The sequence below is a fragment of the Microcebus murinus genome, chromosome 13 (assembly GCF_040939455.1).
Source record: "Microcebus murinus isolate Inina chromosome 13, M.murinus_Inina_mat1.0, whole genome shotgun sequence".
Taxonomy (NCBI): domain Eukaryota; kingdom Metazoa; phylum Chordata; class Mammalia; order Primates; family Cheirogaleidae; genus Microcebus; species Microcebus murinus.
The window spans coordinates 24,416,336-24,441,255 of record NC_134116.1 but is presented as its reverse complement, the minus strand read 5'-3'; the positions used below and the strand labels follow the sequence as shown (position 1 = coordinate 24,441,255).

The window sequence follows — 24,920 nt, the reverse complement described above, 5'->3', positions numbered from 1 at the left end:
ATAGATTTATATAATCTAAGAGGCATATTAAAATGGTCATGGCAATGAAACAATCAATTTTTCAATGAATAATGTAAGCATTGTTCTTATAGATCATTATGATAATGTCATGATCTCAGAAAAATGAAAATTAATACATCTAGTCTATCTTTCTAGTTGTAGATTTATGGCAGAAGAAAACAGCTACATTGTATTAACTTTTAAAAATTCTATGTAAATTAATAGCACAACATAAATAATATATCATGTAAAACAATATATAAACTGAAATTTCAATGACCTCAAATGGCTCTAGGTCATATTTATGTCTAGTTGCATGTCATAAACCAATATAATTGTGTATTATTGAATAAACAGAAAACTAGATTAAAATTATCATTAGATATGACACAAAAAAGGCTGTCACAAATAATAAGGCAGTCTCTAACTCAATTTCTGTTAAGAAACTTAGTAATTTTTCAGTCAGCAATTTTGATAAGATCAAATAATTACAAACAAATTATACTGTCTTTAGTTACCTATGTGATATTTAATTAATTTTTTAAAAGTTTTCCTTTCAATATCAGAGTACTTTTTTACAAATAGGTCAGAGCCATTTAAAGATAAAGTTATTTGCTATGTATTAATATGTCAAGATAGGGGGAAAGGCAACACATGTAACCTAAACATTTGTACCCCCATAATATGCTGAAATAAAAAAAAATAAATTTTCATCCCAGGGATGCAGGGATGGTTCAACATACGTAAATCTATAAATGCAATTCACCACATAAACAGAAGCAAAAACAAAGACCACATGATTCTTTCAATAGATGCAGAAAAAGCTTTTGACAAAATTCAACACCCTTTCATGATACGAACACTTAAGAAAATAGGCATAGAAGGGACATACCTAAAAATGATACAAGCCATATATGACAGACCCATAGCCAACATCATACTGAATGGGGAAAGATTGAAATCATTCCCACTTAGAACTGGAACCAGACAAGGCTGCCCACTATCTCCACTTCTGTTCAACATAGTGCTGGAAGTCTTGGCTACAGCAATCAGACAGGAAAATGGAATCAAAGGTATCCAAATAGGGGCAGAAGAGATCAAACTTTCACTGTTTGCTGATGATATGATATTGTATCTAGAAAACCCCAAGGATTCAACCAAGACACTCCTGGAACTGATCAATGAATTTAGTAAAGTCTCAGGATACAAAATTAATACACAGAAATCAGAGGCATTCATATACGCCAACAACAATCTAATTGAGAAACAAATCAAAGACTCAATTCCCTTCACAATAGCAACAAAGAAATTAAAGTACCTAGGAATATATTTAACCAAAGAGGTAAAAGACCTCTACAGGGAGAACTATGAAACACTGAGGAAGGAAATAGCAGAGGATGTAAACAGATGGAAATCCATACCATGCTCGTGGATCGGCAGACTCAATATCATCAAAATGTCTATACTACCCAAACTGATCTACAGATTCAATGCAATACCTATTAAAATCCCATCAGCATTCTTCACAGATATAGAAAAAATAATTTTACGCTTCGTATGGAACCAAAGAAGACCCCGAATATCAAGAGCAATTCTAGGCAACAAAAACAAAATGGGAGGCATTAATATGCCAGATATCAAACTATACTACAAAGCTGTAGTAATTAAAACAATATGGTATTGGCACAAAAACAGGAATATTGACCAGTGGAACAGATGTGAGAATCCTGATATAAAACCATCCTCATATAGCCATCTCATCTTTGACAAAGCAGACAAAAACATACGCTGGGGAAAAGAATCCCTCTTCAATAAATGGTGCTGGGAAAACTGGATAGCCACCTGTAGAAGGCTAAAACAGGACCCACACCTTTCACCTCTCACAAAAACCAACTCACGCTGGATAACAGACTTAAACCTAAGATATGAAACTATTAGAACTCTAGAGGAAAAAGTTGGAAACACTCTCCTAGACATCGGCCTGGGCAAAGAGTTTATGAAGAAGTCCCCAAAGGCAATCACAGCAGCAACAAAAATAAATAAATGGGACATGATCAAACTACAAAGCTTCTGCACAGCCAAAGAAATAGTCATGAAAGTAAACAGACAACCTACAGAATGGGAGAAAATTTTTGCATCCTATGCATCCGATAAGGGACTGATAACTAGAATATACTTAGAACTCACGAAAATTAGGAAGAAAAAATCAAATAACCCCATTAAAAAGTGGGCAAAGGACTTGAACAGAAATTTTTCTAAAGAAGACAGAAGAATGGCCAACAAACATATGAAGAAATGCTCAACATCTCTAATCATCAGGGAAATGCAAATCAAAACCTCAATGAGATATCACTTAACCCCAGTGAGAATGGCCTTTATAAAAAAATCTCCAAACAATAAATGCTGGCGTGGTTGTGGAGAGAGAGGAACACTCCTACACTGCTGGTGGGACTGCAAACTAGTTCAACCTCTGTGGAAAGCAATATGGAGATACCTTAAAGCGATACAAGTTAATCTACCATTTGATCCAGCAATCCCATTGCTGGGCATCTACCCAAATGATCCAGTGACACTCTACAAAAAAGACACCTGCACTCGAATGTTTATAGCAGCACAATTCATAATTGCAAGGCTGTGGAAACAGCCCAAGTGCCCATCAATCCAAGAATGGATTAATAAAATGTGGTATATGTACACCATGGAGTACTATTCAGCTCTAAGAAACAATGGTGATATAGCACATCTTATATTTTCCTGGTTAGAGCTGGAACCCATACTACTAAGTGAAGTATCCCAAGAATGGCAAAACAAGCACCAGATATATTCTCCAGCAAACTGGTATTAACTGAGTAGCACCTAAGTGGACACATAGGTGCTACAGTAATAGGGTATTGGGCAGGTGGGAGGGGGGAGGGGGGCGGGTATATACATACATAGTGAGTGAGATGTGCACCATCTGGGGGATGGTCATGATGGAGACTCAGACTTTTGGGGGGAGGGGAGAAATGGGCATTTATTGAAACCTTAAAATCTGTACCCCCATAATATGCCAAAATAAAAAAAATAATTAAAAAAAAATAAAATAAATTAAAAAAATAAAAAAAGAAGAAGGTGTAGAGATTGAATGCTTATCCTGTCAGAACATTATTCCAGGATGTGAGGTCTTAGGGCTTCCACTAGGATATAATGACTTACTTTATAGCACCAAGATTGTAAATAAGACATTATAATTAATACAGTATTGAACCATGGCTAGTCTATGAAGTCCATAATTGTATTGTTTCTATGTGAAATATCATTTTAATCAAACTGCTTTTGAATAAACTTTTGGAATGTGGAAAAAAAATTGTAGTTCCCAAATGGTACAAAAGCAATTTATATAATCAAGACATTTGTACCCCCACAATATTCTGAAATAAAACAAAGAGAAAAACAAAAAAAAAATGTAGTTCTGCCATTAGGAAATATGGTAGCCTTGAAAAAAATTCTTAATTTCTCTGAGATCTAGTTTTCTCATTCATGAATTGGGGCTAATAATAACTACATCTTGGGTTATTGTGAGTACTAAATGAAATACTTGAACCAGAGCATTTTATATAGTGCTTGGTACATGGTAAGTCATCAGGAAACAGTAATTCTTGGTGAGTAAGAATCATCTTTAAAATCAGTATATTAATATTCAAGTCCTCTTGGCTGTGATTCAGTAAAGGGAGTGTAAAATTTTAGGAAATCAGAGTAAAATTGAAATATTGTTCACAGTTGAAAAACTATTGTCATTATATTTATTGCCCAATTATCCATTGTATTTTTATAGAAAGTATAAAAGTATAAGGTAGGCACTGTGCTAGTCTCTATTTAATGTCTTCCAGAATAATGTAGACAAGACAAGGCAAAGTTTCACAGAGCATCCATATAATAGAATGACAAGAGTTAAACAGTATATGTCATCAAAGTGGCAATATATGTGTAAATATTTGTAATAGTTTAATCTCATGGTATGTCAAGGATTGATGTGATAATTGAATGACAGATATGTTAATTTAGAGGGTAGAGATTAAAGAAAAATGTATAATAAGATGGGAATACCAAAGAATAGTGCTGAACCAAAATGTTTGTACTCTCATATTTTCCTGAAATAATAATAAGAAAAAGAGAAGTGCTGGAAATTCTAGATTTACCTATGGTAGAGTGGGAGCTAATCCTTATTTCTTTTCTGTTTTTCTGCATTCTGCAAAGACATGGAAAGAGTAGAATTTTTGAATTAGAATTAAACGATTTAATGAAAATATATTTGGTTCTCTTTTAACACTAGGAGAGAATGAACAGCATCTTTCCTGAAAAAATTATGGTCAAGGTGTGATGTTTCTTTTAGGTGATAGATATATTTTTTGGTATGAAAGCAGTTTATATTGAAGCACATTGTTGAAATTGTTTAAATTTCAACACTGGTTAATATATAGTAAATATTTATTTTACATGCTAATAAAAATGTTTTAGGCTAACTAAAGCTAAAAGATCAAGACAAATATTAACAGAAAGTAATCTTGGGAAGTGAAATGGATTTCAGAATCTAATTTTATTTTACTACAAAAATTACACTTGATTATTTTGCTGTTACTATCATTATGAACATTATTTGGGTATTTTATTGCTATTATGTTTTATAATCAATATTTTCATTTTAGAGATGAGAAGAGTGTCAAGGAGGTTATTAATTGCCCATTGTTATGGCTGAGGTTTTATTCTATGTCCTTGATTCCTTGTTTCTTTCCCTAAATTGAATATTATTTGAAAAGCTTAGGAGTTTTTGGCATAGTTGTATAGGATAATAGATAGGCTCTGTTAATAAGCAGTAATGGTTCTATCTAACATGTAAGGAATATTGTTATTTTTTGGATTCTAACACATTTTCTTGAAAATGTTTTGCCATCTCTGAAACTATGATACATATTAAAATTGAGGCATTAGATTAAATTTGATGGCACACTGTAGTTTAATTTGCAGCATTTTTCATTTTTAAATACAACATAAAATACTGAATGTTACATTGGTGGTGTCTTAGATTGGTATGGTGTTATACGTGTGTCTTGAAGAATAGATATAATTGATCTGGACAGAAAATTTAAGGGGAATGTTGTAATCTGGATCAGGCTGGGTAAATGACTTTGAAGTAGATAACATTTTTTCTTAAATCTTTTATTTTACAAGGTTATGATGCAAATTAAAGCTCTAGTTCAGTTCAGCTACCATTACTTTTCTGCTTCATTTCTAAAAAGACTATGAAGACAGGTATATACCTAAATTGTTTTTTGTAAAGCAGCAATAACATACTACTTAGATAATTTTACCAGAGTTTAACTAATATAAACTTTTTGCAGGCAGGGAACAGTGCACAAAATTTATATGCCTCCCCCTTTTATACTTTAAAAACACAGTTAGTGCTTAGTAAATGGCTGTAGAACTGAAATCAATACAGCATGTGTACTTAAGAAAAAAGTGAGTCTTCTTGTCACCCTGTTCAATCTGTAGATGATGTAAATTGCTGTCAGAATTTCTGGAAGTTTTCTGATATGGTATAAGTTTGACTATGAAATTGACGGATTAATTTTTGCATTCTTTATTTTGTAAGGTATTGTTTTACAGAAAGCTTTCAAATAATTTCAGAAGATTCAAAGTGCAATAAATATTTTGCATATTCTTTTATTAAGTAAAATTATGCATTTCTAATGATGCTGTTTAGCAATAATTATGTGCTTGCATTAAAGAAAAACAACTCTTATAGAAACCGCAAAAGGAATAAAAAGCATTTTAATAATGTGCAGCTGGGACCAGTATAGTTTTAAATAACAGTGAATTAATGAGTATTTATTTAATTTAGCCAAAGAGATTAGAAATGAATGAAAGATGCAATAATCAAGTACAGTGATGTTATCATTTATTATAATAGAAATTTTATTGTTTTGAAAGTTCAGATTTAAATGAGGTTTGGAACTTGGGATTTCTTAAATATTCATTAAATTTCCCTCTACATTCAGATTTAATATAGCCCATTTCTTTTTGTCCTAATTATCAGTCCCTTTTACCACTACTTTTTGTCTAGTAAACAAATATTTAATCAAAATAAAACTGGGCCTTCTTGCTTGCATCCTAAAGCTTGACAAAGATTTAAAACAACAAAAGAAAGCCTTTTAACATTTTTTTTTTTTGTGCTGAGTTTATTTACCTTCCAGGCAAAGAAGCATGTGTATGTGTATGCACACACAGACTCACATACAGACACACACATATAGACACACATGAAGACACACTCAGAATCACACACACAGACATACAGACACAGACATATACAGACAGACATACACACGTAGACTCACAGATAGAGACACACACACACAAACAGACACACACAGATACAGACACACAGACACAATGCACACATAGACTCACAAACACACAGGCACACACATATGCACCCTACACATACACACACATGCACAGACACACACATATATCAGTGGAGCAATTCACTAAATAATTTGCTGAAGGGGCAAAGTTAGAGGGTTTTAAGTGATAAAAAGGCAAAATTTGTGGTGTGTATGCTAATTAAAGATTGAAAGTTTGCTCTCTACATAGGACAAATGAATCTGTAAGTCTGTACATATTTTGTTAAAATAAATCCTATTGCTCAAAACAAACCTATTGCTCTTTCAGGAAAGAATCTTCTTTTAGGTCTGATGAGGGTCTGGTGTATTAGAGTCACCTCAAGTTCTGGGTCCCTTGATGACTTCAGCTTGTTAGAATCTATCATAGGGAAGTACAGCATTCAGTTTTTATGTAACTTCTCATGGTGTTGAATTTAAAACAAACCCGCATCCAGTTTTAAAAGGCCTTGCAAAATAAGGCATTGCTGAAATCTCTGAGGTGGCAGAGAAGAGACATGACATGCAAGCAGAAGCTCTAATAATCCTCTTCACTTCTCTCTTTAGCCCAGCTCCCACTTTCATGTCTCCAAACGAGAAACAAATAAACAAACAGGAAAGCCTTAGCTCACACAGCCTCTTTCTTTAAATTACGTGAAAGATAATCAATGAAGAGGCTCTTCCTTTTTTCTGATTGTTTCCTGCCATTTATTTTTTTTTTATAATCAAACTTTTCATTTTGAGATAAGTATAGATTCACATGCAGTTGTAACCAAATTATACAGGCAGAGAATATGTAACCTTTACCCAGTTTCCACCAATGGTAACATTCTACAAAACTATTGAACAATATTGTGACCAGGATACTGACATTGATCCAACCAAGATATAGAATGTTTTTGTTACAAGGATCCCTTACATTGCTTTTATACCCACACCCATCTCCTTTCCACCATCCCTGAGCCTTTGCAACCGCTATTTAGTTCTCTATTTCAATCATTTTGTTGAAAATGCTATATAAATGGAATCATGAAGTATGTGACCATTTGGGATTGGCTTTTTTTTACTCAGAATAATTCCCTTGAGATTCATCTAAGTGATTGTATGTATCTATAGTTTATTCATTTCTATCGAGTAACATTCCATGGCATAGTTATACCATAGTTTGTTTAGCCATAGTAGCAGAAGAATACCTGAATTGTTTCCAATTTTTTCTAGCAGGAGCTATGAACATTGTGTATAGGTTTTTGAGTGAATGTAGTTTTCATTACCCTGGGATAAATATCCAGAAGTACAGTTGCTGGGTTTTATGGTAATTGTGTATTTAGTTATATAAGAAACTACCAAATTGTTTTTCAGAATGGCTGTACCATTTACATTCCCCTTGGCAATATATGAGTGATTCACTTTCTCTGCACCCTTGCCAATCATTTCCTACTGTTAAAATTTTTCATGTTAGCTGTTCTGATAGTTGTGTACTGATAGCTCATTGAGATTTCAATTTACATTTACCTTATGGCTAATGATATTGAATATCTTTTTCATGCACTTATTTCCCTGCCTTTAAAATACAAATTAACTTACCTCTTCTCTTTACTCTCCCTTTCATCTATTACCCTGATCATCAAATCTACAATGCAGCCCCCATTTAGTTTGTTTCTGGCTCTGGTTCCTGAGAAGCTGCATAAAAATGCCTCACTTGTCTCTGATGATGACTTCTGACCCAAAGAGGGCTGATGTCCAAGGCTCTGTGTCCTGTTGGTCTCAGTTGTCAAGGTGCCAGAGCAGAGTTAGATTCTAGCCAGAGAGTGCAGCTTTTCTTGACTCCAAACCTCTATTGAATGCTTCATTTAGGATTTGAAAAAGCACCATTTATATCCAGTATCTCATAGAGTTCTCTATTTTAAACCTTCGTCATTTGGTCTCCAAAACTGCTTGAATAAGAACATGGCAATAAGTAATCAGCTCAAGTAATAAATACATTGAAAAAAAAAGATGTTCTTAGAAGGCAAGCATAATATGCGAAAAGACATTTCTGTCTTTTACTAAACAGCCTTTTACATTACTTCTAGTGCTTTGGCCCTTTAAAACACAGGCTCTACAACTTCTCCTGATTGGATTATGAATTCTGTTGTTGACTTGAACTTTCCCCAAACAACTGGAAAAATCTGGGATTGAGGCAAGCTAGATTTACTACAGCAAGGGAGAACTGTTTTGAGAGAGTCTTAGTAAAATCTCAGAACGGAGAAGTCAGTAGAGCACATTTTTCCAGTTTTAGCCCATGGACCGGATGGTTTTAAGATGGGCTTACAGAGTAAGAAACTGGTTAAGTATACAGAGCTTTTACTTAAAAGCAATAACTTTGGGATTGGTGGATACTGAGAAGAGAGGCTATAGAAGAAGGTCTTAATGTATGAGCTATTACTCTGGATAAGTAACATGTTTGGTTGCTCACATCTTATCATCCAGGAGCAGGTAATTCCTAGAGCACACAACTAGTTTATTTTTGCTTGATCTCAGTATTAATTAACTTAAAGGTAGGAAACTATATTCGGTCCCAGTACTGTTATTACAGAGAAAGGGAATTAATTATGTTGTTTTTGTTCTCACTACTTTAAATATGCATAAGGAGTAAATGGTACCTGTTCAAGTTGTAAATTTATTGCTTCTCTGTTTCCAATCCAAATCATCTGTCATTGTCTGGCCTGTGATATTTGACCTGGACTATATGAACATTTGTCCTTTGCCAGCTGGCATGAGATTAAGCATTGTTAGTAGACGGTGCTGGAGGAGTGCTGCAGGAAGAAGGGACTTCTGTTCTGGTTTCAGTGTGATTCTCTGCGATTGCTCCAGTGGTGCTTGCTTAGCATATGGGACATTCCTTGACACTCATCTCTAGCAAGTTTGAGTGGCAACACCATTGCAAGCAGATTCCTAAGGAGCTTTTTGGCAATCCTTGAGGACAATTTCCCAGCAATATCCAGAGACTCTTACAGGCCTCCGTGAGTTCTGCTGGTCTCCCAAAAAGTGGTTTTCCTCTCTCCCTCGGGAGCCCCATGTCTAGCACCTCAGGAGACTGTTTCATCATCGAGAGGCCATGGGTGTTCTTTCTCCAGTGAGGTCTTAATCTCAGTCATGGGGTTGGGGGTCTTTTCCAGATTTGTTCCTTTTTTGAATGCCTTGTCTCAGCTTTATATTCTCTTCCTCTTACCTACTCTTCCTATAGAGTTTTTAGAGTTCTCTTTATTCTTTCACAGTTAATTTCTTATTAATAATTCTTTATGTTGAACTCTTCCTGGCCAAACTCATTAGGCACTTGTTATACAGATTCATATACACAAATATATGCACATACGCAGATAGACTGCCTGCTAATTTACATCCAAACATATAAAAAAGAGTAATACTAGGAATTGTGATTTGCCATTCTTTCTGGTAGCAATTTAAGAAAAATATTCTGTATCAGATGCTAATACAAATCAGAAAATGAAAATGGCTTTGGATTTCCATAGATATTTTTGATGCTAATATACATGTCTTTGACATCTTTCAGTGTTAGCTGTAATCAAGATTGCATAGTTAATTAAATGAAACTATTAACACCTTCAGGGATGTTTAAGCAGTACTCTAACTTATAAGTGGAACGACTTAATTGCTATTCATTTCTTTAGTCATGACACACAGTAATTATAGGAAATTGACATAATGAGTAATACATGTAGATATACACACATTCTCTCATACATGTATTATCAGGGTGGTACCAAACTGTATAATCCTTATTTCTGTTGACACCAGCAAAGATTTTTGGCTCCCTGTGATCAGCAGGCGTTTCCCTTCCCTCTAACCAATTCCCTCCTCAGCATTGCTGCCTGCCTGGTATCAAGAGTCTCCCAGAGTTTCAGGTGGATTCATTCATCATGACTAATGCTAATGCCTTTGTACCCAGAGTTGGATATGAGTGTTTGGCCTCAGGTGTCTCACCCCTACCCCAGACAACTCCTCTTTTGGGTCTCAACCAAGCTGCCTTGTTCTTCCTCATCAAGGAAACTGGAAAAAGTTCCACACAGATGGATTTAAAAACCATTTAAATGACAACACCTAATGCTTTTATCACACTTAGTCTTTACTAACCCTAACTCTATCCTTTGGGCGCTTTTTTACCTTTGAGTGAATCCTGCCCCTCTGCCCTGCTTTGCCATCATCTTAGTGGGGATTTCTACTCTTAGGAGATCCCATCTTTAGGTAACAGTATATGGTATTCACAAACTGTCAGATATGATCTGTACCAGAACTTCTTACCTGGTGGATCATGACCCAATGGTGTGGCCTGAAGAGGTAGCAGTTATGCTGACATACTGATCCATTTCAACCCTTCAGATAACTTGGCAGGATTCTGGTTGCATCTGGGTACAAAAAGCTTTGTCTCTAATTCTATATAAAAAGTTAGTGCTGGATTCTTTAGAAGGCTTATACTTTCTGTCATTTCAAGTAGCATCCCTGGGATACAGATAGATATGAATAATGTAGATAAAGATTTAGCAATCTAAGAAAATAATTGGCAGACACGAATGAATTTTAACATATTTGCAAAGCAATCTCATGAGCATGTAACTCAGAATAGCATGTGGCAGAATCAATCACCTGCAGACCGTTTTCTAATCTCTGCCGTCTTAATGGAATACCAAATTTGCTTATAGGTATCCCTGAGATATGAGTGTAAATGGAGATAAATGATATATTTGAATTTTTTCCAGGTATCAAATACGGGCTATTGCATTCTAAAAATTATCAAGCATACTATTGATTTTTGTTTGGTCTTCAAGTACTTTACTAGTCTTTCCAATATGTTGCTCTCAATGTATACTATATTTTAACACAAATAAAATTGAAATATTATTATTTTATAGGTTAAATGAAATACTTCAAGATAGTAAACTGAAGGATAATTTTTTTGTAGGTCATGGTTTTTTATGATATTTAAATATTTTATATTTCAATGAAAAATTGGAGTTTATACTGCTTAAGCAATGTACAGTTGTCAGAGAAAGTTTTGAGTTGTTGCCTTTATCAGTTCAGATGCTTTGAACTTCAAGTGATAATAGGGTTGTTAACTAAAGTGGCATAAACACTAGGAATATATTATTTTATTATTACATTCCAGAGTTAAATGGTACCATAGCTATAAAAGAACCCAGTGCTTTCCCTATTTTTCCCCTATATTGCCTAGGATTGTGGGCTTTCTGGTCCACACATGGGGAAAAAAAAAAGGCAAATTTCTTAACCATTTCCCAAAGATCTGATTCAGTAGCTGAAGATCTAGGTGTTAGGTGTGCATATAAGTGTTGAGGAAGCACTGTGAATATTTCTGATGTGGATAAGCCTTAGATACTTTTTGGGTTTTTTTGAGACAGAATCTCACTCTGTTTCCCTAGGTAGAGTACAGTGGTGCCACTGTAGCTCACAGCAACCTCAAACTCCTGGGCTCAAGGGATCCTCCTGCCTCAGCCTTCCGAGTAGCTGGGACCACAGCCACACATCACAACACCCAGCTAATATTCCTATTTTTAGTAGAGACAGGATCCCACTCTTGCTCAGGCTGGTCTCAAACTCCTGAGTTCGATCTGTCCTCCAGCCTTGGCCTCCCAGAGTGCTAGGATTATAGGCGTGAGGCACTGTGCCCAGCCCTTAGATACATTTTTTAGAAACATACTCATAGCAGACTAATTTTAGGAGAGGCAGAATGAACTATTTACCTAAAACTTCACTTTAGTAGGAGGAAATTATATTTTAATGTATATGTGTTATTTAAGAAGTTTTTAATTTTGAAAGCATCAAGATAAACAGTTTTGAGAGATTATATTACAAAATTAATTGAAATATTTTTTTCCAATTCTTATCTAGCAAAATAAAAATTGAAACATTTAGCAGTTCAGGAAATGAGAGGCATGTAGGGAATGAGAGGCAAGTTCATTAGAGAACAGAAATTGTGAGTGTTTCTATTTTGGCTGTCTGCATTGGATTCCATCATCACACTTCTCTTTTAGACCTTGTCCTGTGTTAGGATCTTTCTTAGGGCCAGCCTTGTCCTGTAAGTATATGACTTCATCTTTATAGACTTAAAAGTCCAAATTATCAGTATTAAAGTCATTTAAAGGAATCCTGCAAATTTCTTAATTTGGTCAGAATGGTTCAAGCTGCTATATGTATAAAGGAGGCTGTGTGTGTGCATATGTGTGCCTGTGCATATGTGTGTATGGTATGATGTGTTTTAAAAGCAAATATTTTTATCTTTAGTTGTTCCATACGCTCAGAATATTTTTAGGTCTTCTGTGTTACTAGTTTAAAATGGATTTGTTAACTAAAAAGAAGATTGACATGGAGGTCAAAGGAAATAGCATTTATTTGGGAAACAAAAAATTTCAACTTGTATACCCTGAATCAAGGCAGCCATGAATAGTGTCCTATAGGACAAATGCAGGAGAGGTTTTTTGTTTGTTTATTTTTAAATAAGGGATTTCTATGAAAAGTTTTTTTTGTTTTTTTTTTGGAGGCAGTTCATTGGCTGGGAAGAAATCCTAAATCGAAAACCCATTCTGATAGGTTAGTTCATTAGGGAACTACCTGCTGAGAAATGCTGAAGGCTGTTGGATACTGACATCATTTATTTATCCAAGTCTATTGGAACATTCTGTGGTTTGAACTTTAGCAGGTCTGAGTGCAATCCCTTTGCAGTCTCCTGATTCTATTTTAGAAAGCTTTATCCTTAGTTACTTCATTTTCTTTCATTTGGTTATAGATACCTACCAATTCCTTGCTCCTCAAAGTGTGATCTGTGGCCAGCAGCCATGCCATGACAGAGGAACTTATTAGAAATGCAGAATCTCAGGCCTCATCCAGAACTGCTCAATCAGAATCTGTATTGTAGCAAACCTCCAAGGGATTCATGTGCTTATTAAAGCTTGAGAAGCTCAACAAACATAGTATGTTTCAACACATCAGCAGTTGCTTTGAATATAGGAGACAATTTTTAAAAGGGTTCCTAAGATATGATCCTTAGTGGTATGCAGCTAGGTCTGGAGGAAGATTTAGATATATGTATTCCTGAGTCATATGTCATATTGCTAGGGGGAAAAAGTGGAGATTCTGTTGAATAATGGAATGAAGCTTTAGTTTTCTGCGATGGTCTGAAGATGGATCCTTTTCTCAGAAGTTTCCAAATAGTTTGCCTTTAATATTATATAAGTCTGTTAAAGATCAGTATAAATTAGAAACTGCTTATCTAAAAATTAATTTTACATAGCAAATAAAGTATAATATTTTATTTCTTGTTTAATGTAAGATATGTCCATGAAGTTTTATAACATAAAATACACACTGTAACCTGGGCAACAAAGCAAGACCCCATCTCTACAAAAAATTTTTTAAAAAATTAGCCAAGTGTGGTGGCACATGCCTATAGTGCTAGCTACTCAGGAGGCTGAGCTGAGGCAGCAGGATTGCTTGAGCCCAGGATTCGAGTCTGCAGTGAGCTACTGTACTCTAACCTTGTAATCCTATCTTTAAAACACACACACAGAGACACATACACACACATTGTATACTGTATTAAAAATTAATGCAGAGCCACCGGCGGGCTGGCGGGCGGGCGGCGCGGCGGCTCTGCGTGCGGCGGAGGACGAGGCGGCAGCCCAGGCTCGCGCCGCGGCGGCACGACAAAGGTACTAAGTGCTGGGACCTGTGGTGAACAAAACAGATGAGACCTTGACTCTCACAGAACTTACAATCCAACAGAGCAGGTGTTTGGTGGAGACGACTTTCCCAGATCACTACTACCTGGAAGTGATTGACATATTCTGGTGCAAACCTTCAAGGAGGAAGCAGGCAAGACAACATGAGCCAGCAACTGAAGAAAAGGGCAAAGACGAGTGGCCGGAAAGGCGTGGGTAAAAAAGCCCCCGGTAGGGCCAAACCAAGGCAACCCAAGCCCAGCCAAGCCCAGCAGGCAGAAGTGGAACCTCTGGGCACAACATGGGCCTTGCAGGATGGCAACGTGTGCTCTGAGACTAGCCCTCCAGCTCTCGAAGAGGATGTCTTCCCCGACTGCTACATAGAATGCATAATAAGAGGTGAGTTCTGTGAACCCATCCTGGAAGAGGACACACTTTTTAAGTCCTTAGAATACCTAAAGGAAGGACCAGACCAAGAGCCTCCTCAACAGGTTCTCGAAGCAAGCTCCTTTCTGCAGTGTTCCTTAGAGTACACGAAACCGGGGGCCACACAAGAGCTTCCCCGAGGCATTGATGAAGAGAATTCACTTGAGTATTCCGAGTACATGACAGGCAAGAAGCTTCCTCCTGAAGGAATACCTGGCATTGACTTATCAGATCCTAAACAGCTCGCGGAATTTGTTAGAAAGAAGCCCAGAAAAAATAAAGATTATCTACAGACCATCCCCTGTCCTCAGAGTGGCTGCCCACGGAAGCTGAGGAACGCAGCCGCCCTGAAAAAGCACCTGCTGGTGCATGCGCCCCGAGACCACGTGTGCGCGGAGTGCTGGAAGGCCTTCGCTGAGAGCTCCAAACTGAAGAGGCATTTCCTGGTCCATACCGGAGAGAAGCCGTACCAGTGCACTTTCGAAGGCTGCGGAAAGCGCTTTTCCCTGGACTTCAATTTGCTTACGCACGTGCGCATCCACACCGGGGAGCGGCGTTTTGTGTGTCCCTATGACGGCTGCATCCGGAGGTTCGTTCAGTCAAATAACCTGAAAGCCCACATCTTAACGCACGCGAAGGCGCCAAAGTACCTGTGAAGGCGAAGGCGGGAAAGAGTCCTCCAACAGGATGAGCCTATTAACAGAAGAGTCGTCAGCAACAAATATACCTCATTGATTATTGTTTTTCAATCATTATTACAGCCCTAAAAGGCATATTCTTTAGTGTTAATAAGGTGCTCCTAATACTTTGGGATACCATTTTTGAAACATCTTGTATTCTGTGGTGTGCTTCCAACAGGAAGGTTGGTGATAAGTTTATTTCAAAAGCATAATCTTTAATATATTATGTATTGGATTATTAGATATGAGGCTTATTTTCACATACTATAAATGTGAAAATAACTTTGATTTTTAGTTTTCTAGCTTTTGCCTTTTAAATATATACTTCATGGTGCATGTGATAATCCTAGAGATGTCCAACCCTGAAGAATGAAAATTTTGTAGTAGTCAGTAAATAAGTGAGTAGTTTTAAACATTTTTAAAGTTAAATGTACCTTTTTTGATTTTTATTTTCCTGTTGTATCAAACAATACATTTTGAAATCATAGTTAAATGTGTGTGATTGATAACGTTAATCCATTTGAATCCATTTTAGATATTTAGATAAAAAAGTACATAAATTTAGATTTAATTAGACTTAAATTAAATTTAGATATAAAAGTACATAAATCTCCAGTAATGTGCTAAATCTGGATTAAAAAAGAATCAAAGAAATGTGAGTTACATTGTGAGTTATAGGGAGGAAGTTGCCCATATATGTGGTTTGTTAAGGTATAAATTGTCGATGCAGTTTTGGAAGATATTTGCAAGTGGGCTGCATTAGTGTTCTAGGGCTGCCACAGCAGTGCCACAAACAGGGTGGCTTAAGCAATAGAGATTTATTGTCTCACAGTTCTGGAGGTAAGAAGTCCAAAATCAAGGTGTGGGCAGGCTTGGTTCCTTCTGAAGCTGTCAGGGGAGGATCTGATTCAGGCCTCTCTTCTCAGCCTGCAGGTGACTGTCTTCATGTTCTCACGGCCCCTCCTCTGTATCCTCACGTCTCTTCCTTCCCTCAGTACCTGTCTGGGTCCAAATTTCCTCTTATGAGGACATCAGTCCTATTGGATAGGGACTCATCTTAATGACCTCATTTTAACTTGCTTACCTCTGTAAAGACCCCATCTCCAAATAAGGTCACATTCTGAGGTACTGGGAGCTTAGATTTTAATGAATGAATTTGGCAGGGGGAAGGGAATACTGCCTAACCCATAATATGTGCATTATTTTGAACCTAATAATTTCATTTCTAGAATTCCATTCTGCATAAATATTGGCACTAACGTGAGAAGGCATTTGTTAAAGGATATTAACTGAATCATATTTTTCATAGTAACAAATTTATAATTTCAATGTCCAGTAAGAGGAAACAGGTTCTATAAGTCATGCTATCTCTATTCAGTAAAAAATATACAACTATCTGTAAAGAAGAGGGCACCAGCCAGAAGGAAGCAACAAAATGAGTTTGTTTTTAATAGATGGAACAGAATCTGGTATATTTATTTACTTGCTGTGGAAGAAAATTCAGAGAAAGTGGTTAAATATGGATAACGTGAGAAATTAGTTGTCCAAAGGTGGCTAGTAAAGTTAAAATCTAACTCTGATGTAGGAGTTAACTTATTTTTATGATTATAAAGTGAATCATTGATTGGAATCACATTATAATGGGTGGACATATGTAGCCATCAAACTTGGAATGCATTTTTCTCCCAGAATAAGTAAGATAAGTGATCAGGTGTAACTAAAAAAACACATTTCCTTGATTTTAAGATTTAAGACACCACTGGAAGTAATACTAATAAATACCATAAATTTAAGTTTTTCAGAAAAATAAAAACACTAAATGAATGAATCAACTTTAAGATTAATCTTGATGTTAGAAATGCCAAAATCTAAAACAAATCTGGTCTTTAGTGGTTCCATACAAATGGATAGAATTGTTTTTTTTCTATTTCTGTGAAAAACTGCTGTTGGAATTTTGACTGTGATTGCATTGAATCCGTAGATTGTTTTGCATAGTATGGGCATCTTAATATTAATTCTTCCAGTCCATGAACACAAGATATATTTCCATTTATTTTTGTCATCTTCAATTTCTTTCAACAATGTTTATAGTTTTTAGTGTATGAAGTGTAGGAAGTATCTTTCACTTCCTTCATTAAATTTATTCCTAAGTAATTTACTCTTTTGGATTCTATTATAAATGGGATTGTTTTCTTGGTATTTTTTTCAGATAGTCATTGATGTTAAAGAAGTACAAATGATTAAAAACTGAAAATTATAAAGTAGAGGCCATCACTATGTATCACTAGTACATAGGCCCTACTTAGTAAGCAATTAGTTAGTAAATTATGGAATGAATAAATATGTTAAAATATAGCTTAATATGTTTTTTAACAACCACCTGTAATAAAGTCTATCAAAATTTAATTATATGTAATTCCAAAATGGCTAACGAAAAAGGCATTATTAGTGTTTGTATAAAATCTGATTACTCTGAAATAAAAGTGAACAACTTTAAAAAAAAAAAATTAATGCAGATGAAAGCTGAGGCAGGATAGAAAGAAACTGAACAGCAGACCAAAGATAGCTAAAATTACAGGATATAAAAATATCACTACAAATTATTACAGGAAGATATTTTGTTCAATAAATGATATTGAGCCACCTGGCTAAACATTTATGAAAAACTATATTTTATAAATCTATATTATATCTAAGATAATTTCTAGGTCAACATTTATAAACTCTGTTTTTGTGATTGGCCACAAGAAACCTTTATTAAAGGTTCATCCTAATTCATCCTGTCTCCCTGAATTTTAATAACACAGATATCCTCTATATCCATTTATGTACTATGGCTTTTCAGAACTTCATGAATGCTTTTAATATCTAACATTTTTGTACCTTCCCCACAACAATTTTACCCCACTGGGGGTGCTATAGTCCCCAATGGGAATGCATGTTCAAGAATCTAGAAGTAAAGCTTTAAATGTAACAAAATCATTGTTATAGTTTTATTGATGGTGTCCTTTCTAAAATTCATATTGAAACATAATCCTTGTTGTGGTGATATTAACAGGTGGGGCCTTTTGGGAAGGGATTAGTGAATAGATTAGTGCTTTATAAAATGGCTGGGGGAACTAGTTTAGGCCCTTTGACTTCCACCTGCCACCATCTGAGGATACCCAGACAGTGCCATCTATGAGGAATGGGTTCTCATCGTATACTGACCTGGCTGGCACATTGAACTTGGACTTCTTGATCTTTAGAAATGTGCAAAATAAATGTATGGTCTTTATAAATTATCCATTCTCAGGTATTTTGTTATAGTAGCACCAAGGGACTAAGATTGTAATGAAAGAATGGGATAAGAATTTAAGTGAATTTTTTATAATCTTAGGATAATTAAATCACTTCTAAGGAAATGATAAAGAAAATGTTAAAAGAGATACTGATATATTAAACTACATATTTTAAAAATCTATTGAACTACAGAAATCATTATAAACAAACATTTAAAATTGTGTCTCTGTCCATCCTGACTAATAGATACCAGAAAGTTAACAGTGGTTATTTCTTATTGAGGATATGCATTTAAAAATTTTCATCCATGTGTTTTCTACCATGAGAATTAATGCAGGTTGAACATTCCAGATCCAAATATCTGAAATCCAAAGTACTGCTATATCTGAAACTTTTTGAGTGCTGACATGATGGTCAAAGGAAATAGTTCTTGGAGCATTTCAGATTTTGAATTTGGGGATTTGTGATGCTCAACTGGTCCAAAATACAGAATACTTCTGTTCCCAGGCATTTTGGATAAGGATAACCTATATCATAATCAGAAAACATTTAATATTTATAGCTTTTTAAATGAAATACCTATGATTATTTTATTTAATGCAACTTACCTATCTCACAAGGATCTTGTTGCAATTTCCAATAGATATTTGAAAATATATAATGTGTTTTAGAACAATTACTCAAGCTCCTGTAGTTAGTAAATATTAGAGGTCGAATTTGAACTTGAGGATGTCTGATGTTAAAGTGTTTGAAATTCCTATAATGTATGACTTTTCTCTTTGCTACTTTTTAAAACTTAGAGCCATAATCTGTGATTTCCAAACCGATTAACTACAATTTTGAAATAGTTTTGCTTTCATTTTGGATGTGGTTTGATCAGTCGAAAGGGATATGTGCACTTAATGAGCTTGGGATTCAGAATTCTGGGAGAGTCAAGTTTCTTAGTCAAATTAAGCCTTAATTAGAAAAATATATAACTCTTTAATTAGTTTCTATTATGTAATACATAAAGTCAATAACCTATTTTTAAAAACCACACAGCTCACCTCAGTAGTTACTTTTGTTTTTCTAATTGATTCCTCCATATTGGATCTCCCTGTGTGTCTATACTTGAGTCTGAAAACAATGTCTCAAATTCTCATTGTACTTAGCTTTATTTTTAAACCTTCTGTTCTTTGCTTCACAAGCAAATATTTTATAAAATGTATGTGATCCTTCTTGGACATTAAGTCAGGGTTTATTTTATGAACACATCCAGAGTTAATGTCACCTTCTAATTAAAAGTTAGTATGCAGTATTAATATAAATAATGTCTTTCTCCTATACTCGGAGAGAAACCTCTTTGATGTTAACTTTGTTAATTCTTTAAATTTTCTCAAATAGACGAACATTTTTTAAAGTCTTTTCTGTTTTGTCCCCTTCTAAGAAATGGGGAAAAAGAAGGGAAATGATCATTAACAGAGAATATACTGCATTCTTTTACTTTTCCTATTTTCAATTTTTTATCTTGCCAAGTAAGGATGTCTCAAACCAACAAAAAGTAACAATGAAAATTTTATATGTAAAAATATATTTTTATACTATAAAGTAGAATATGAATAAAATAATCTTGGGTTAAAGGACAATCCTTCCCAAGAAAAAACAGTTTGTAAATTTATACCAATAGAAGAGGAAATTTTACTTCCCTTGTGCAGCAAGCACAAGGTGTAAATATTCAATCTGTTCTAGTTCTTGTGGTATGCTTGTTTCCTTCTCCATTTGTCAGTCTGGGGCTTACACTCACTCCCACTTATTTGTTTTTATTATGATTGTTGCCCCAAATCCATAGTCACAAAGGTTATATTGGTGAAAAATAAAGCAACTTTCAATACAACTTCACTCAATTTAGAACATCCTGGCAGTACTGAGAGACTTGAGTAACAATGACCCTTGTTACTGCTTTGATTCTTCCTTGATTTCCCTGACATTCTGGTTAGAAAGTGGGTGCTGGCAAGTCATATTGTCTATAATGAGCTGGGCCAAATTTTACACAATTCAGGTCCACGGAAGTAAAACTTGATTTCTCATTTCCAAGGCAGGGCTGTCAAGAATTCATTTGAGAATGATAAAGTAGACTCACAGACAGGCTTCTGTTTGTTGGCCCATAAGTGGCACAAGCACATTTGTCTGGGTGATCTTTAATTTACTTAAGATAGCTACTTTTCAGTGTTTTAGTGTTACATATGTATACATGCAACTTGCTGAATACAGATCATTTCTTGTGTAGTCATTAGAATAATTCAGGGAAGATGACTGCTGCCAAGAGATTTTTCAGCTTATTTTCTGATATCATACATGCTATAATGTAATGAAGCTGAATACTTTTAGAGCTATTCACTCTTTTCATTCAAAATGTATTCAATGAGTCATCACTCTGTGAAAGCCTAAGAGCTCAAAATGCAGCTTATATGCAATATAGCATTGATGCTCTTTACTTTCAAATATTTGAATCTGTTCAATTTTATATTGAAAAATTTTCTAGTAGCAGTATCTGATTAATTTCCTAATTACATATTATACAAGCATATTAAAATCAGATTATATTCTTGGAGAATAGTCAATATATAAGTGAGACTTGGTTATAGATAATCTCCTAAATAGGTAAATGTGGAGAAATGAAGTTGAAATGGACTCTGATGTGAAAGTAAGTGCTCCAGTAAAAATGAAAACTTGTCTCAAACTTTTATTGTGTGTGTCTGTACATATGTATATATGTGTTTGCATGTGCACCTATGTGTCTATATGTCTATTTCTAGTCTGTCATTGCATACTGCTGCTTGGTTTATCAGCTCTAGCAAATAGTTAAGGGCAGGAAACTGTTAAAAATTACCTCAGAGGGGCGGAGCAAGATGGCGGACGAATAACACCGCCAGACAGAGGGTCTCTGCAGAAAAGACCGATTCTAGCAGAAACTAGAGGAAAGAAGCAAGAAGACGAGCATACAGCGGACAAGGGCCAGAAGGAGGGTAAACATATGAAGAAATGCTCAACATCTCTAATCATCAGGGAAATGCAAATCAAAACCACAATGAGATATCACTTAACCCCAGTGAGAATGGCCTTTATCAAAAAATCTCCAAACAATAAATGCTGGCGTGGTTGCGGAGAGAGAGGAACACTCCTACACTGCTGGTGGGACTGCAAACTAGTTCAACCTCTGTGGAAAGCAATATGGAGATACCTTAAAGCGATACAACTGAATCTACCATTTGATCCAGCAATCCCATTGCTGGGCATCTACCCAAATGATCCAGTGACACTCTACAAAAAAGACACCTGCACTCGAATGTTTATAGCAGCACAATTCATAATCGCAAGGCTGTGGAAACAGCCCAAGTGCCCATCAATCAAAGAATGGATTAATAAAATGTGGTATATGTACACCATGGAGTACTATTCAGCTCTAAGAAACAATGGTGATATAGCACACCTTATATTTTCCTGGTTAGAGCTGGAACCCATACTACTAAGTGAAGTATCCCAAGAATGGAAAAACAAGCACCAGATATATTCTCCAGCAAACTGGTATTAACTGAGTAGCACCTAAGTAGACACATAGGTGCTACAGTAATAGGGTATTGGGCAGGTGGGAGGGGGGAGGGGGGCGGGTATATACATACATAATGAGTGAGATGTGCACCATCTGGGGGATGGTCATGATGGAGACTCAGACTTTTGGGGGGGGGGGAATGGGCATTTATTGAAACCTTAAAATCTGTACCCCCATAATATGCCAAAAAAAAAAATTGCTTTATATTTTATAGCTTACATTGATATTTTGTACCATTATCACAGTAGGGAAGAATTCTCTGGCACTAAAAAAATGTCACAAAAAATAATGAATAGCAATTTCTTCTTAGTTTATGTTTGTTTCACTATTCATAATGATTGTTTTGCTACTATTCTCAATTATTATGGATGTTAAAATGCATTTAATAGTTATCACTGCACCAAATATACTCCTCAGCCATTTAACAAGTATCCAAATTTATAGTTTTTATTATAGTTTGTTTTCCTGTTTCTATAGAAATAAGTAGCTATGGTACTCTATTTCATCCTTGGAGAGTTTATTACTTCAGCCATGGGAAAAAAGTCAGTACTAAGTAAAATATGCTACTTTTTATATACAGAAATTGAGCAGATGGCAGAATAACAGATATAACCTAGAAGGTTCAATCACTATTAGTATTTTCTCTCACTGTGATTCACAGAGCCATATTAATCAAATAGAACATAATATGCATCATTAAGAAAAATAGCATTGGCTAGTAGAGATGGTACCAGTCTTGAAGAGGCAAGGTAGAAATGCATAGTGCCAACTAAATATTTGGTGATAATATTGATACTACAGTGAAAAAAATCTAATTAACAAAATATTGGCTAGAATAAGCAACAAAGTGATTAGAATTCTTGGGAGAAAATGTAATGTGGAAAGTTTGACAGATATTGAATTCTAGGGGAGTTGATAAGATCCTGGTATACTTTGGAAATCATTGGTTGAATTTCATCCATCATTACCCTCCCAAGAATTTTAAGGATTATAATATATTCTTGCTCAAAATGAAATAAAATGAATGAGAGTTTCTTGTAAAAAAAAAAAAAAATTACCTCAAATATTGCAGGAAAAATGACACTATCACAAACTATCACCAAGGGTAAATATTGACCTTATTTTTTGATAGAAATGTAAATTGGTAATTATAATGTAAATTTAAAAAGTCTGAAGGTCTATATTCATGTGGTACAATCAGAACTAAATTCTAGTTCGCCATTTTGTTTTCTGGAACTCATTTGAACTAAGTAGCTAAGATTAGGAATATAGAGATTTTATTTCTAGTCTGTCATGTACTGTGTAACTTTAGATAAATCACTTAAACTGTTTAGTCTTTAGTACCTAAGCTATAAAATTGATATTATCTAGTTCTAACATAGTTTTGTAATTCTGAGTTCATGAGGTAGAATTAGATCAGAGTCAGATGCTTCAAGCATCTACAAATATCAGAGTGAGATGACATATCAGCAGAAATCCTGGAGATATGGATGTTTTTCTAGAGTTGGATTCTATAGGGCCAACAAAGGACCAATAAGACAAGCATTGATATTATGAGTCTCTTTAGGAAAAAAGTAAGAATGAATATGCAATTATAAAACAGAGTCAATTTGTCTGTCAGAAATCAGGTCAAAAATATTAGAAAGTTATAGAGTTGCTGTCAACAGGAAGGACACTGTATATGCCTGCCTGGTTATGTGCCAAGTACTGAGGTGGTTGTGACTTGATTTTATTGTTGCCTCTCAATTGCCATGAAACTAAAGTGATTTCTCCCAAAACATCAATTTTCTAAGCCATGAAGGTTAAGTGATTTGCCCAATGTCACATTAAATTAGAATTTGGATTCTGGCCATGTTCTAATAGTTCTGATACTGAATAGATGCCACAGTGACTACCAAACCTAGTTCAGAATTAGAGTTCTGTAGGTACAGTTTAAAACTACAGATTGCTAGGCATCATCCTAGACTACTGGAACCGAAAATCTAGGCATTATGCCATGGAAACTGTTTTGCTAGAAAACTCTCCAAAAACTAAGTAGTTTGAGAAAAATGGTGGTCCAAAGTTCATGCAGAAAAGAAAGAGAACTGGGGAATAGAAGCTACATATCATACAATCTATAATGCTTGATTATAGATGCAATTTTCTACCACTTCTCAAGTTTTACTTCTATGAATATTCTAATTCTATCTCAAATTTTATGACCTATTTTACTACATTGAATTTGTTGTTGAGTATTTAAATACTAAAAGAGTTTTTAAAAAGTTCCATTTTCCTTTTCTCTTGGAATAAGACCTTCTAAATTACAGCAAAAATAGTCAAATTTCTAAGTAACATCACATTTATTGAAATAAATGAGATGTATACCCCAAATGAGTCAGATTGTGTTTGTTCCATGAATTGAAGCTTATTACTAATTGACAGTTTGAAAATTCCTAGTATTATCCATTTGAAGATAGGGCATATTGAAAATGCATTTTAAAAAGAGCCATTTGCAACTGGAAATTAGGGATGTTGAGAATAATAGACCTATACAAGAAAATATTACCCTTTAGCTAGTATATAATGTTTTTTCCTAAGGAGAACACACTATTTTATATGCATGTTAAAACGTACCCACTGGCAGAAGAATTTTACTGACTAGTTGTATGATGCTTAATTCAATAGCCTACAGCTTTTTGTTCCTCTATGTATGTTAGTCATTTCTTAAAAAGTTTTTTAGTTTTTATGAAATACAATATATGAGGCCAATTTGGTGGCTACAAAATGAGAAAGTTGTGACATTTTCTATTAATAA

The 24,920-nt window shown here is 34.9% G+C and overlaps 2 protein-coding genes across 2 annotated transcripts in view; both read left to right on the top strand.

The window, feature by feature from the left end:
• Positions 1–24,920, top strand: part of GPC5 (glypican 5) — a 1,282,273-nt gene that overhangs the window by 136,456 nt on the left and 1,120,897 nt on the right. The gene's annotated exons all lie outside the window — the stretch shown is intronic.
• Positions 14,150–15,706, top strand: LOC105880165 (zinc finger protein 42 homolog). The gene has a single exon (XM_012780981.3). It carries the CDS (start codon positions 14,314–14,316, stop codon positions 15,229–15,231), a length of 918 nt encoding a protein of 305 aa, XP_012636435.3. The 5' UTR covers positions 14,150–14,313; the 3' UTR covers positions 15,232–15,706.

Coding starts and splice junctions, on each gene's coding strand:
- LOC105880165 (XM_012780981.3), top strand. CDS start 14,314: ATGAGCCAGCAACTGAAGAAAAGGGCAAAGACGAGTGGCCGGAAAGGC.